This window comes from Phoca vitulina, unplaced genomic scaffold (genome assembly GCF_004348235.1).
Source record: "Phoca vitulina isolate PV1807 unplaced genomic scaffold, GSC_HSeal_1.0 scaffold28, whole genome shotgun sequence".
Classification (NCBI taxonomy): domain Eukaryota; kingdom Metazoa; phylum Chordata; class Mammalia; order Carnivora; family Phocidae; genus Phoca; species Phoca vitulina.
In genome coordinates, this window is record NW_022589731.1 from 7,969,554 (window position 1) to 7,984,412 (window position 14,859).

The 14,859-nt window shown below is 38.3% G+C and overlaps 1 protein-coding gene across 2 annotated transcripts in view; it reads left to right on the forward strand.

Moving 5' to 3' along the window:
- Positions 1 to 14,859, forward strand: part of MXI1 (MAX interactor 1, dimerization protein) — an 80,873-nt gene that overhangs the window by 17,045 nt on the left and 48,969 nt on the right. Inside the window, exons 1-2 of one of the 2 annotated variants that reach the window (XM_032423022.1) lie at positions 44 to 254; positions 1,486 to 1,618. In XM_032423022.1, the coding sequence (XP_032278913.1) occupies positions 182 to 254; positions 1,486 to 1,618 (206 nt within the window). In that variant the 5' untranslated portion in view covers positions 44 to 181. Of the gene's footprint in view, positions 1 to 43; positions 255 to 1,485; positions 1,619 to 14,859 lie in introns of those variants that run through there. The other variant, XM_032423021.1, reaches the window with a different exon arrangement.

The window sequence follows — 14,859 nt, forward strand, 5'->3', positions numbered from 1 at the left end:
GCGGCGGGCGCGGCGGGCGCGGCGGGGGCGGCAGGGGCGGCGGAGAGCGCGCCGAGCCGCGGCTGGCCCGCCCGCCCGCCGCACATGTCCCGGGGCGGCGCGGGCCTGTAGCCGCCTGCGGCGCCTCCTGTCGGCCGGGGAAGGGAGCACGGAGAGGCCCCGGTCGCCACCAGCGGTGCCCATGGAGAGGGTGCGGATGATCAACGTGCAGCGCCTGCTTGAGGCGGCCGAGTTTTTGGAGCGCCGAGACCGAGGTAACGGCTGGGCGCCCCCGCCTCCGCCACCACCCGAGCCCGCGCACTCCTCCGCGCGGGGAATGCGGTGCGATGTGTGAGGGGAGGGAGGGTGCGGGTGTGAGGAGCGGGGTACGTGCGTGAGCAGGGGAGGCAGGGCTGCGTGCGTGAGGGGTGCGTGTGTAAAGAGGTGCGTGCATGAGGAGTGTGAGTGAGGAGCGCGTGTGTGAGGGGAGGGGTGTGTGAGGGGAGGGAGGGTGCGTGTGTGAGGAGCGGTGCGCGGGCGACAGGTGCGTGCGTGAGGAGGGGTGCGCGTGTGCGGGGAGGCGGGGGTGCGTGTGAGGAGAGGAGCGCGTGTGAGGGGAGGTGCATGGTAAGGGGGGGGGTGGGGGGGGGGGGGGGGGCGGGGGGGGCCGCGCGAGCCTGTGTGTGCGGGGAGGACGAGGTTCTGGGGGCAGAGGGGACGTGGGCCAGAGCAGAGGGACGGAGTGTGTTGAGAGTGGGCGCCAGCCCGAGGACTTGGGAGGCAAGAGGGAAGAAGGAACTGAAGCAAGGGGGTAGGCGGCGGCGCAGGTAGGGGTGGAGGAGGCGAGGCTGGCGGCCGAGGAAGGGAATGCCTGCCGAGGAGCCGGTGGGGAGGAGGATGCACACCTGTGGGGAAGGGACCTCTGAGAAACTGAGGTGGGAGGAGACGGGACCCCATTTAGGGACCGAGACTCGAAGAGATGTAAAGAGACTGGGGAGTGAAGAGTAGGAACTCTGGAAATGAAGGTGTCGGGGGAGAAAATGTCCTCCGAGATGAGGCAATTGAATGGTTTGAAATACGTGAAAATGGAGCGCTTAGTGAGAGACCTAGAATGGAGAGAGTTAAAGGGGGATTTCGAGGCGGGTGAGATAATTGAGGTGGATGGCAACTAGTCTCAGAAATCAGTGTGTTTCAGTCAAGAGTTCTTGGAGAAAAGGATTTTGGAGAGGATGGAGAAATTACTTGGTTTAGAAGAAGTATCTGTACCCCTTTCAGGTGATGGGTTGGGTCTGTATATAATGTTACAGGATCGATGTCCTGGGAAGGACTGAGAATTTTACCTTCCAACCAAAAAGGGGAAAAATATTACCTCCTTTTCTTCTGCTGTTTTCAGCAACATTTTACTGCAGGGACTTTAGATCTGTGGATCCATGGATTTGGGTACATTCCTGTTATCATGTCTCTCTCTCTCTCTCTCTTTTTTTTTTTTTTTTGCTGTCTCTTTAGAGTGTGAACATGGCTATGCCTCCACGTTCCCCTCCATGCCGAGCCCCCGGCTGCAGCATTCAAAGCCCCCAAGGAGATTGAGCCGAGCACAGAAACACAGCAACGGGAGCAGCAACACCAGCACTGCCAACAGGTAGCAAGCTGGGAGGTTTAGAAAGGGCAGCTGGAGGGAGGGAGCACACAGGCAAAAGGGCAGGCCCTACTCGCCTCAGTTCTCTAATACCAAGTCTGGAGCAACACTGAATAGCCAGATGAGTTCCTTTACCACCATCCCTGGAGATTTGGCCCTTTTAAACTAATAAAGTCTAGGTATCATAACCTGACTTTGTGTGGAAGGGAAGGAGTAGAATCCAAAAGAAAACCAAAGAGTTGTTGCTGGGTTTATTAAGTGGGGAGATCTGTGACTGAGAGGGACAATAAATTAAGAGACTTGACAGCATGTGTCCATGCATGCAACCACATGCTAAAAGTAATCTTGGGCCAACTTTAAACTTGGACGATCCAAGAAGAATTTTTAAAAACCAGAAATAGCTCAGGCAGGATATAAAGCAGAATCAAGGGTTCTGTCAAAGGAATAAAAATATTTGGTTAGAGTAGGAAGTTAGTGGGCAAGGTCTATCTGTTGTTTAAGGGTGAAAGGGAAGACCATGCTATGAAAGTTGTATCTCTTAACTTGATAAGATTGAGTTGGTAAGGGAGCTTTTAAAGAAAAAAAAAAAAAAAAACAAAACACAGAGAAAGAAGATGCTTATTTTTCAGTCCAAAGAGATCTCTAGAAAATGCTTGTTTGGATGTACTCAGACATAGTTGACTTCCATTTTTTTGAAAACTTTTGGTAGTGCCTGGCTGTCTTTTCAGTGTTTTGTCCCAGAGGGTCAGTGAATTCTAAGGATTCAGCTCATAGGAACTTTTCAAAAGGCCATCTTTAAATCAACAGATGCTGTTTTTTCCATTGACAAGAGGAATTAAATGAGACCTTTTTTTCTGATCCCCAAAGCTTTGTCTAGAGAATGTAAGCATTTATTTTGGAGAGGCACAGAGCAATCTTTGGGTAACTAAGGTTGCCTGAAGAGTTTGGGGAACTCCAGACAGGTAGTTGGGTAGTCACTTGGGGAAGTAGATTGGGGAGAGAGCAGGAATAGGGGCTCTTACTAATAGATGCAGGAAACTTGAGGTTCCTACAGATAGTAATTAGAGCTCAAAAGTTTGGATCTTCCCACTCTGCATTTTTGACATTGCTGAGGCAAAACTAGGATTCACCCTTCCCCCTTTGACTAATCTTTAAAGCTGTGTGTTTCCTTTTTTGGCTTCTTCATTAGGAGTATTCTGTGTTTTTTTGTTTTTGTTTTTTTTTTAAAGATTTTATTTATTTATTTGTCAGAGAGATCACAAGTAGGCAGACAGGCAGGCAGAGGGAGTGGGAGAAGCAGGCTCCCTGCTGAGCATGGAGCCCAATTCGGAACTCCATCCCAGGACCCTGGGATCATGACCTGAGCCAAAGGCAGACACTTAACGACTGAGCCACCCAGGCGCCCCTATTCTGTGTTTTTTAAACTTAATTTTTTGTTCTTTTTAAGATTTTATTTATTTATTTGACAGAGAGAGAGACAGCGAGAGAGGGAACACAAGCAGGGGGAGTAGAGGAGGGAGAAGCAGGCTTCCAGCCGAGCAGCGAGCCCGATGCGGGGCTCGATTCCAGGACCCCGGGATCATGACCTGAGCCGAAGGCAGACGCTTAACGACTGAGCCACCCAGGCGCCCTCAAACTTAATTTTTAAAATTATAAAAATAGTTAGCTATAAGCTTAATATGCTGTATTTATGTTTATGTGTTGGTCGGTCTAGAGGGTTTTTTATGGTATGATAGTTTTGGAATGAAAATATGTAATATGATATGCAGCATTTGAACAAATAAATATGAATTTTTTTGTTCTTCACAGTTTCTCTGGTTCAGTGTCAGCAACTAGGATCTATATTTCAAGAATTCAAATTCATGGGTTTTTCAATCCATGTGTAGATTAAAAAAGGTTTTTTTTGTTTTTGTTTTTTAATTTAGAGCCATGCAAAGAGTATCACATAGGAAACCAGACCTGGGTTTTGTCATGCTACAAGTATTTACTGAGTCTTTCCTATTTTGTAGAAATCAGGTAAATGATCTTACTACATTTTTTCTTCGTCCCTCTTCTCATCTGTACAATGAAGGGAAGGACTACATATTTACCAAGGTCCGTTTTTCCTCTGAAGTTCTATGGCACTGATTTATTGACAGTTCTAGAGATCAATTACAATATTAGTTATTCAGTATACCACTCCATCATTGCAGATGTGACATTGTTACTAACAATTCAAGGATTATGGATGCATAAATAAGATACACGTTTCTAGATTTTACCAGTTATGTTACAGGTCATTAGTAAATCTTTGTCATCTATTGACTTATACTTTGCTCAGCTTGGGGTTTTGACTAAGTGGTGTTTCTGTTTCATGGTAGTGTTCCTGTTAGGATTCTACTATTGTGTGTGGGACCACAGTGCTAATTACTGTATGTTTTAGCACAGCATATCAGAAATTCTGGAGAACTACAGGCATGCCATGTTCTTATAGTACCCATGGGAAAATAATTATGTGTACATTGGACCACCCAAGACTAAGGAAGATAATTTTTCATAGGAATATAAGTAGTAAGAAGAAAAGAAAAAGAGCAAGAAATAGATTTTAGAATATATTAAGGTCCACCCGTGTGTGGGGTTTGACTGGGGCCTATAGATGAGAACTAGTATGTTAAAGTCAAACACTAGAAATTATTATTCCTTACCATTTGTTTAAAACTTCTGCTTCATGGAATACAGGAGCCAAGGATCAATTTCCAGTGCTGGGGTATATGGGAAATGGGGTTGTTAGTCCATTTGAAGGAGACCTTATGGACATCTGTTAACTTTAGGCCTATTACTGGATTTAGTAGAAATTTTATTATATTGGTTACATAAAGCAGAAAGAAAGAAGACTTGTAAAAATTTTCCATTTATTAGTCATCTGAAACAAGGAAAGGAATAGAGTTATGAGCATATCTGTCTTATTTTCCTAATCAAAAAGCTACTCGTGTGGAAGTTGCTGTTACTATTATGCATCTTGGACGTTGATATCTTGTTTGTCATAAGATGATATTTGTTTCCCTGACATTTTAGCATCTTTCAGATATAATGTTGGTTGACTTTTCCCCCCTAATATTCTCAGGTGTAATATGATCTCCCTGATATAACTCCTAATATTTTAAGTCTTGAAATCTTATTTTCACATAAGTACAAAGGAGAGAAAAAAATAAGTGATATAATGTGATATTACAAACATGTACCTTGAAAATCCCAGTAATTTTATCATTTGATATCCTTCTAACTGACAGTTCAGAAGTGGGACCTATAATATGTAATTATTTTTTAAATACATGGTTGACTTTACTGTAGTCTTGGTCATGACCTTCTGGCACATTTCCTAAAATCACCCTTCCTAAGATGTTACTGCTATTAGAAAACCTGGCTGCAATTGCTATCTGGCTTATTGAGGAACGTCACATAAGCTCAAATTCCCAGCTTTTTACTGTTTGGTCTCACAACTGAAAAATTTAAAGATCTGTCATCTTTAAAACTCTACTAATGCTACTCTACCTGGCTTCATTGTAACACTGATTTTCTCCTAAGTATCTCTTGAATCTGCCTTCTTTTCCCTTATCTTCATTACTTCCCTCCTAATGAGATACCATCTATCTTTCACCTGGAGAACTGTTGTAACCTCCTAACTGGTATCCATGTAACTACTCATGCCCCATATACAATTCTGATGAATTATATTGGCTAGCTTTCTTTCAATTTCTTCAATACACCATGTTTCCTCCTACTTCAAGGTCTTTGCACATATTCTGTTCTTTCCCCTTTTGCCGAGTTGTCTCTATCTAATAACACTCTTATTTCAACTCAATCATAACTTCTTAGGGGTAGCCTTTTCTCATGAGCCAAAGTAGATCAGGTGTTCACATGATGACACTCCTACTTTTCCTTCGTGGTGTTTATCATAGTTTGTAGAAATACAGTTTTCTGATTGATAAATTCATGTCTCATTCATTGGACTAAAAACTCCATGAAGGCAGAAATTGAATCTCTTCTGCTTAAGGATTTATCCCCAGTATCTATCACAATGCCTTGTACATAGTAGGTGTTTCTTAAAAAATGGAAGGTTTTCAAACTCCAGGTAGACTACCGTCTGTGGAACTGAATTTCTCTTTTGTGCTGAGTACCATATTAAAGTCTGGAAGAAGAAATGATGCAACTCTTACTTTGGCAAACTCTGATTACATTGTATTCTAAAGGATGTTAGCGATAATATATTTGGAAAGGAAGATAATATGTAGTATTTGAAGACTAAAAATCTCCAACTTCTTTTATTTAAAAGAATTATATTATAGTATACTATAGTATAATATATAAGTATATTATAGTAGATTATAGAATGTTGCAATTAATTTTAAAGAACACTCATTGTCATCCTGTCGTGAAAATAAAATATTAAAACGTATCCGCAAGAACCATATGTGTGTCAAATATTGGCAATAAATGTTGGTATGAGTCTGACACATAGTAATTGCATTGTTTTAAGGTGATGTAGAAAGTGATAGTAAGTACCAATTTATGTTTGAATTTTAAGTTGATGAAAAATTTATTCTATTTGATATCCTTTGGATATTAAAGAATCTCACAATACCAGCCACATTTCAATTCCACTTGCTAGGATTGAGGACATTAAAAAACAAAACAGCTTTCCTTTTGCTTATAAGGCTTTATTTTAACTTTTCTTAAACTACAGAATTATGAAATGTTTTAGTCTTGAAGGGAATGATTGTATTGTTATATTTTTAGCTTTAAAGACTTTTTGGTTGTCTTCTTCATGGATTATTAGTTTTTTGGGGAAGTAGTGGTGAATTCTTTTTTTAAGAAACTATCCTTTTACCAGTAGAAGTAATTTGAAATTTGTTATATCTTCTATTTTTATTCTTAAATATGTACCTCTTTGTTCACTGAATAGTTGAATGAAACCTTATTTTTATTGTGAAATTTCTTTTTACTATTCTATGCTTTTCAGATTTTCTATATCAAGAAATTGTTCCTGAGTCTCTATCAAACAGATAACTCCTAGAGTACCAGGACAGAAGTAGAGATTAGTAGCAGTTAAACTCTTTGTGATGTTAGTATTGTTCTTCAGTATTTTCCAAATGTTGAGTGATTAACACCTCCTTTGTGATATTTTCTGTGATATTCTGTCTTCCCCTAAAACTGAGTTTAAATGAAAAATTATCAAGAATTATGGGGCGCCTGGGTGGCTCAGTCATTAAGCGTCTGCCTTCGGCTCAGGTCATGATCCCCGGGTCCTGGGATCGAGTCCTGCATCAGACTCCCTGCTCAGCAGGAAGCCTGCTTCTCCCTCTCTCACTCCCCTTACTTGTGTTCCTTCTCTCACTGTGTCTTTCTCCGTCAAATAAATAAATAAAATCTTAAAAAAAAAAAAAGAATTATATATGTACCTCACTCTAAACAAACTCAGACTTTCCATTAAATGCTTCATTGAAGCATAAGTTTGCTGTTGGAGTTTCTAAAGGACATATTCCCTTATGGAAGTGTTTCAAGGACACTTGATGATCATGCCTTGTAAGTCAGTAGGATAGCTGCTTCTGTTCCTATTTGATTAGCGGCCTTTTTCCAGAATATTGAATACATGGTGTGGAAGATCACAAATTATAAAAAGGGAATTCAAGATTTCATTCAGTATAGTTCTCTGCTTTATGAAGGTAAGATATTATCACTCATTTTATGATTAAAACTCATGTGGCCTGGAGATGGTAAGAGATACCTAACTATAGGTGGTTGATTTAATATCAAGCTGGATTTTCAGCAGAATGTGCATCATTCTAACCAGATGAGACTGTTGACCCGAAGAAAGCTTTTTCTTCTAGATTTCTCCTTGCAAAGGAAACAGCATTGCGTTCTTTTGGACATAGCATGATTCTTTGTCATTTCTTAAATGAAGACAGTTTTGAAGATACTAGTGTAATCAAAGAGCTTTGATGGTATTGTTTGAGAAAATGTATTTCCAGATCCCATTTTTGGTCAATAGTGCTGATGTAATATAAGCATGCATATTTTTTTGTTAGATTGTTTTTATTTTTCATTTTGGCTTCCTACATTTTAAAATACTGGCAGCTTTCTCCCCCCTCTGCGTAAGTATGTAGGAGTGTGTGTGTATGTGTGAGAGAGAGTGTATGTGTGTACACCATCTTCATTACCATTTGATGAAGGAAACACATGTTGTCAAGTAAACATATAAGCATATTATTTCAAACTAAGAAGAGTTTAATATAGGAAAAATAGATGATCCTATGAGGAGTATAATGGGGAGGACCTGATTAATTTTGATAGATGAAGGAAGGCTTCTCAAAAGTTGAACCTCTTGCTTTATCTTATCTTGAACATTTTTTTCATGTTCATACACATTTGTTAAATCATGTTAAATTATAGCATGATACTCTGTTTCATGTATATACCATAATTTGTTAAGCCAGTCATCCATTGATGACATTTAAGTTATTTTTAGATTTTTTTTCATTCAAAACAGGGCTACTCTGAACATCTTTTTGCAGATACCTTCGTACATTTGTCCACCTAGATTCTTAGGAAAACATGAAGAATTAGAATTGTTGGGTCAAAGGGTAGGATCCATCTTCAATAATAATAGTAATAGTAACCCCTTGCGTTTAACATACTACTTGTCTATAAAGCCCTTTAATGTACATTATTACCTCATTTGAATTTCAGAAGAGTTCTGTGAGGTAAAATGAAGATATTTTCCTTATTTTTTTTGATGAGGAAACTGGACTGGCATGCAAGGTAACTTGCACAGGTAGAACTAGGAGATAAGACAAGTCCCTGGGATTTGTTTCTCTGGGATCAGCAAACAGCCCTTAGTATAATTTTTTTTTTTTGAAGATTTTATTTATTTATTTGACAGAGAGAGACACAGCGAAAGAGGGAACACAAGCAGGGGGAGTGGGAGAGGGAGAAGCAGGCTTCCCGCCGAGCATGGAGCCCGATGCGGGGCTCGATCCCAGGGCCCTGGGACCATGACCTGAGCCGAAGGCAGACGCTTAACGACTGAGCCACTCAGGCACCCCTGCCCTTAGTAATAATTTACTTAAAAAGTAAGACTTAGTGACTGTAACCTGAAATTTATGTGTTAGTACTCTCCTTTTCTGCTCTGCCAAATGTCTGAAACGTGTGGTCTGCATCTGCTGCTTTAATGCTTTCCCACCAGTGCTTTTTCAACTTTTGCAGTTTGCTTCCTCAATTTGCTTCCTTTTTCATTAGTTATTGATACTGCTTTCTTAAAGGTAATTAGTAACCAAATTTTCTGAACTTATACTATGTACGTAGAACATGCTTCTCTACCATAGAGGAGCTTATGGTGTATTTGGAAAAATATGTGTGTAATGAAATGGTAAATTAAACAAGTCAGTAAGATGTTATAAACATGGCTATATTTGTCAGATGACAGTATACAGATTAAATTATTTAAATTCACAGAAGAGATTACAATAGGTTATTGTAGAAATGTTATAGATTCACAGTATATACTTATTCATTAACTTTGACATACATTGAAGGAGATACAGGGATTCCATAACTTAGTATAAGTGAAATTCCTTATGTGTTATCTAAGTAATTTCTTATAAGAGAATATATTTGGTTTGGTAGATAATTTTGTTATTAGTGTTACTACATACATTTCAGGGGAAAAGTGTTGTGGGTTTTCTTTCTATTTAGTTTTATGACATTGGATAAAAAGGTTTCTGTGTGGTATTTATTTCATTATGTTTCTTTATTATGGGAAATATTTTTGATAGTCTTTTGAAAATACTATATAAACACCATTTGTGGAGGCCACATGATGAGAGCTTCGAAGCCGTTTGAAATGGGCATTTTTAAATTATAGAAGAATATAATTTTTTATTTATTTATTTTTAAAGATTTTATTTATTTATTTATTTATTCATGAGAGACAGAGGCAGAGGAAGAAGCAAGCTCCCCACGGAGCAGGGAGCCCGATGCAGGACTCTATCCTAGGACCCTGGGATCATGACCTGAGTGGAAGGCAGACGCTTAACGACTGAGCCACCCAGACGCCCAAAGAATGTAATTTTAGTCTCAATGTATTTTGATAAAGCAACTGATTTTCCTTTATTCTTATTTTGATTAATTAGACAAGGACAATTAGGATTCTCTTTTAGGAACTGTAAAGAACCTTTCTTTTTATGTAATAAGAGACTAGAGGGTAAATAAGTTTGTCTTGGTATTAGAGGAAATGTAAATTTTGAGGTTTTTAATTTTGATTACCATAATTTTGTGTGGGTGTATATATATCTTCAATATGAATAACAGGAAAAAAAGTGATCTTCAGATTTCATAAAAACTCTGGATGACATATTGTTGTTAATACTGAATCTGCTAGGATTGGTTTCTGTAGTCTTTGTTGGTAACAGTCAATGCATAGAAGTTACAATTTAAAATTCAGACTTCTAGCCTGGCTCTAAAACCATTTGGTGTTCTTAATATTATCATTTTAACATGTTATTCAGTCAGTTGTCCTCTGGAAGGCTTGTTACTTTCCTGGAAATAGTACTATAAGCCAAAAAGAAATATTTGAATCTCATTTTTCTATAGAACCATTGCTTATTAGGGAGGTTCCTAAAAGCTCAGATTTTAATATTTTTATGGAATTTATCACAAATATCATATTTAATCCGTTTAAAGAAAAAACAATATATAAAATGTGCATTGTATATATATGTATACAATGTATATGTATAATGTATAAAATTTATTATATTATATATATGTATTATATACATATGATGTATAACATATGTAAATATATAATATATACTTATAAAATATATATAAATATATAAATATAAATATTACATATTATATTATTAAGATTTATTATTGTATTGTATATATACAATGTATAAAATTTATGTATAAATAATTAAATAGAATTACATGGTGGTAATCTAACAATGTAAGGTTAAAATGCCATAGTGTATGTTATATAGTTGTAATTTTCTTAGTAAGTCATGCCTTATTTCTTTATTTCTTTATTCATTCATTGGCAAAAAGTGGATGATGGAATGTGAACTATAAGAGGACAGGGACTTTGTAATTTTAGAGTATTTATATTCCTAGTGTAGGTACTCATTAAATACTGAATGAATGGCTGAATACTTTGAGCACGATCATGTACATCTGAAGGTATTTTTTAATGAAATGTTGACATATTTTTTAGAAGACTTTTATTTATTTATTTAAGATTTTATTTATTTGACAGAGAGAGACACAGCGAGAGAGGGAACACAAGCAGGGGGAGTGGGAGAGGGAGAAGCAGACTTCCCACAGAGCAGGGAGCCTGATGCTGCCAGATCCCAGGACTCTGGGATCATGACCTGAACCAAAGGCAGACACTTAATGACTGAGCCACCCAGGCGCCCCTTGAGAAGACTTTTAGAGAGACTTAGGCACAATTGATTGCTTTGTATGAAGTTGATCTAGGGGTGTTTAATATCATTAATCTCATTGTCAGTTTATTTGTGGCAGGTATACTTATTGGAGACAAAGTTATGTTTGTGTTTTTATTTATTTATTTATTTATTTATTTATTTATTTATTTTAAGATTTTATTTATTTAGAATGAGAGAGAGCACATGAGGGGGGGGAGGGTCAGAGGGAGAAGCAGACTCCCCGCCGAGCAGGGAGCCCGATGTGGGACTCGATCCAGGGACTCCAGGATCATGACCTGAGCCGAAGGCAGTCACTTAACCAACTGAGCCACCCAGGCGCCCATGTTTGTGTTTTTAAAATTGAAGTTGAAGCCCCTATTATTAGAATAGCCGAGTAACGTGTTTCTTTTATTCTTTAAACAAACATTTAAGTATCAGTAGGAATTTAATATTCACTTATTAAGTACCAGTATGTGTTTCATTTTGGTAAATAGCTTGGGTGTTAATGGTAGAGTGTAGCAAGCGTGAGGTCCTGTCCTGTGGGATGAAGGCCCCCTACTCCACATGTTCACAGGAACACTTGAATGTGGATGGTCATAGCATTATTCATGACTGCCAAAAGCTGGAAACAAAATAACTGTAAGCTGCTGATGGACAAGCAAAATGTAGTATGTTCATGCAGTGGAATGCTCTCCAGCAATAAAAATAAACAAACCTGGTGATGGGTATTGAGGAGGGCACGTTCTGCATGGAGCACTGGGTGTTATGCACAAACAATGAATCATGGAACACTATATCTAAAACTAATGGTGTAATGTATGGGGATTAACATAACAATAAAAAAATTAAAAAAAAAATAAACAAACCACTCATACGTATAACAAAGTGGATGAACAACAAACACATTAAATAGGGTCAGATACATAACAGTACATATTGTATAATTCCATTATGTGAAATTAATTTTAAAAAAGGCAGAACTATAGAAATTAGAAAGCAGGTCAATGGTAGGCGAGGGGTGGGAATGGAGATTAACTACAAATGGGCATGAAGGAACTTTTGGGGTGATAGAAGTGTCCCAAAATTGGATTGTGGTAAAGGTTATGCAACTGTGTAAATTTACTGAAGCTCATTGAACTGTACCCTTAAAATGGGTGAATTTTTTAGTATTTTTTATAAAAGATTTTATTTATTTATTTGACAGAGACATACAGTGAGAGCAGGAACACAAGCAGAGGGAGTGGGAGAGGGAGAAGCAGGCTTCCCGTGGAGCAGGGAGCCCGATGCGGGGCTCGGATCCCAGGACCCTGGGATCATGACCTGAGCTGAAGGCAGACACAACTGAGCCACCCAGGCGCCCCTTTAGTATGTAAATTATACCTCAGTAAAACTGTTAAAAAAATTGTCTGTTGCTGTTTACTGCAGTAAGATAAGAAGAGTCTGAACATGTGACAGGTGCTAAAAAGAACTAAAGGTGGAATGAATGAATATTAAACAATTAGGCCTTCAAAACTTGAAATAAACCAGTAAGGGGTTAGGAGTAGGGAGTGTAGCTGGTTGGAAAAATTACCTCCTCCATTCTCCTGCAGCTGCCAAAACGAGATTCAGCTATCCTCCCAGCCTCTCGTCCCTTACTTCCTTTGAGAGTCACTTTTCTGTAGGATGTACTTGCCTTACACAGTAAGATTCTTTGAAATAGATGTACAATATCTTCTGCTTCTAGTACTATAGGGAAGAATGGAATATATTAACACTAAAACTTGGGATCAACTTCAAAAAAATGGGCTTTATATTTATTATAATTAATGCTGTTAATTATGGTACTGTTCATTTCTTTTCCCTCCAAAGTATCTATTGAATGTTTATTTCATGCCTGACTCTATCCTAAAATATCAGATTACAATTTGGAAGTCAAAAGATTTAGGAAATCACTGATATTTTCTGCATTTTTAAAGGTTTTTAGAATATTGCTCTGTTATCATATATTATGTGTTATCACACAGTAAATGTCCTGTTTTAACTTTTAGAAGTATGCTTAAGAGCAATAATTTTAATTTTCAAAATTCTTTGTAGTTTTTAATATTGCTCTCTCACCTAAAAAGTGATGATTTCATGAATAATGTGTAACTTTAGTATGTATTAGATGCTTCTTAATTTCTGGCACTACTAAGAATAGAAAGTGAAGTAGTTATCTTTTATTTTAAATTCATAACATTTAAAAAAGAAGTAACAGATGTATATAGTTGTAAGAGTCTGCTAATACTAAATGGCTTATAAAGAATAACATTCCTCTGCCTCATCTCTCCCCTTCCAGTTTCTACTTCCTAGTGGCTACCACTTCCAGTAATTTAACAGTTCGTCGGCTGTTCGCTTTCTTTCTTTTTTTTTTTTTAAGTTTTTACTTATTTAAGTAATCTCTACACCCAACATGGGGCTTGATCTCACGACCCTGAGATCAAGAGTTGCATGCTTTAACGACTGAGCCAGCCAGGCACCTGTGCTTTCATATTTCTAAATAAGAAGCTTATTCTGGGGAGCACTGGGTGACTCAGTTGATAAGCGTCTGCCTTCGGCTGAGGTCGAGCCCTGCATCGGGCTCCCTGCTCGGTGGGAGGCCTGCTTCTCCCTCTCCCACTCCCCCTGCTTGTGTTCCCTCTCTCGCTGTGTTTCTCTCTGTCAAATAAATAAATAAAATCTTAAAAAAAAAAAAAAAGCTTATTCTGGGAGCCCTTGGGTGGCTCAGTTGGTTAAGCATCTGACTCTTAATTTCCACTCGGGTCATGATCTCAGGGTCATGAAATCAAGCCCTGTGTCAGGCTCTATGCTCAGCATGGAGTCTGCTTGAGATTCTCCCTCTGCACTTCCCTCTGTTCTCTCTCTCTATCCAAATAAATAAAATCTTTAAAAAATTTTTTTAAAAATAAGAAGCTTATACTATTTATTATCTGTTGATTTCCTGTTATGGAAGATGAAGACTTGACTGTGTATACGCTTGACTAACAGCAGATTAATCATATGCCGGAAATGAAAAATTTTTAAAAATACACATAAATATAGATATTTCCCAAAGGAATGAGGCTTTTAAATAATGTATTTTCTAGTACTTTGTATTATTAGTCTCCCACAATAAGGAATTAATATTTTATTCTCATTTTTGAGTATTTTGTGGTACATTAGATTATTGCCTCGATTTCTGGATGAGGCTTATTACTTTTTAAAAAAATAAGCTTTATTTGGATATAATTTTTTTTTTTTTTAAGATTTTATTTATTTGACAGAGAGAGACACAGCGAGAGAGGGAACACAAGCAGGGGGAGTGGGAGAGGGAGAAGCAGGCCTCCCGCCGAGCAGGGAGCCCGATGTGGGGCTCGATCCCAGGACCCTGGGATCATGACCTGAGCCAAAGGCAGATGCTTAACCGACTGAGCCACCCAGGCTCCCCTGGATATAATTTCCATACAATAAAATTCCCCAATTTTTAGCATATGAGTCAATGACTTGACATATGTATACAGTCACCTCCAGCAAAATTATGATATAGAACATGTTTATCACCTCAAAACATTGCTTCATGCCTCTTTACAGTCAGTTTCCTATCTCTGCCTCTTGGCCTTCGCAGCTTCTCATCTGTTTTCTGTCACTGCAGTTTTGCCATTTCTAGAGTTTCATATAAGTGGAATCATGTATATACTCTTTTTGCATCAAACTCCTTTCACTTAGCATAGTGTTTTTTGAGATTCATGTTTTTCTACGTTTCAGTAGTTCAGTTTTTTATATTGC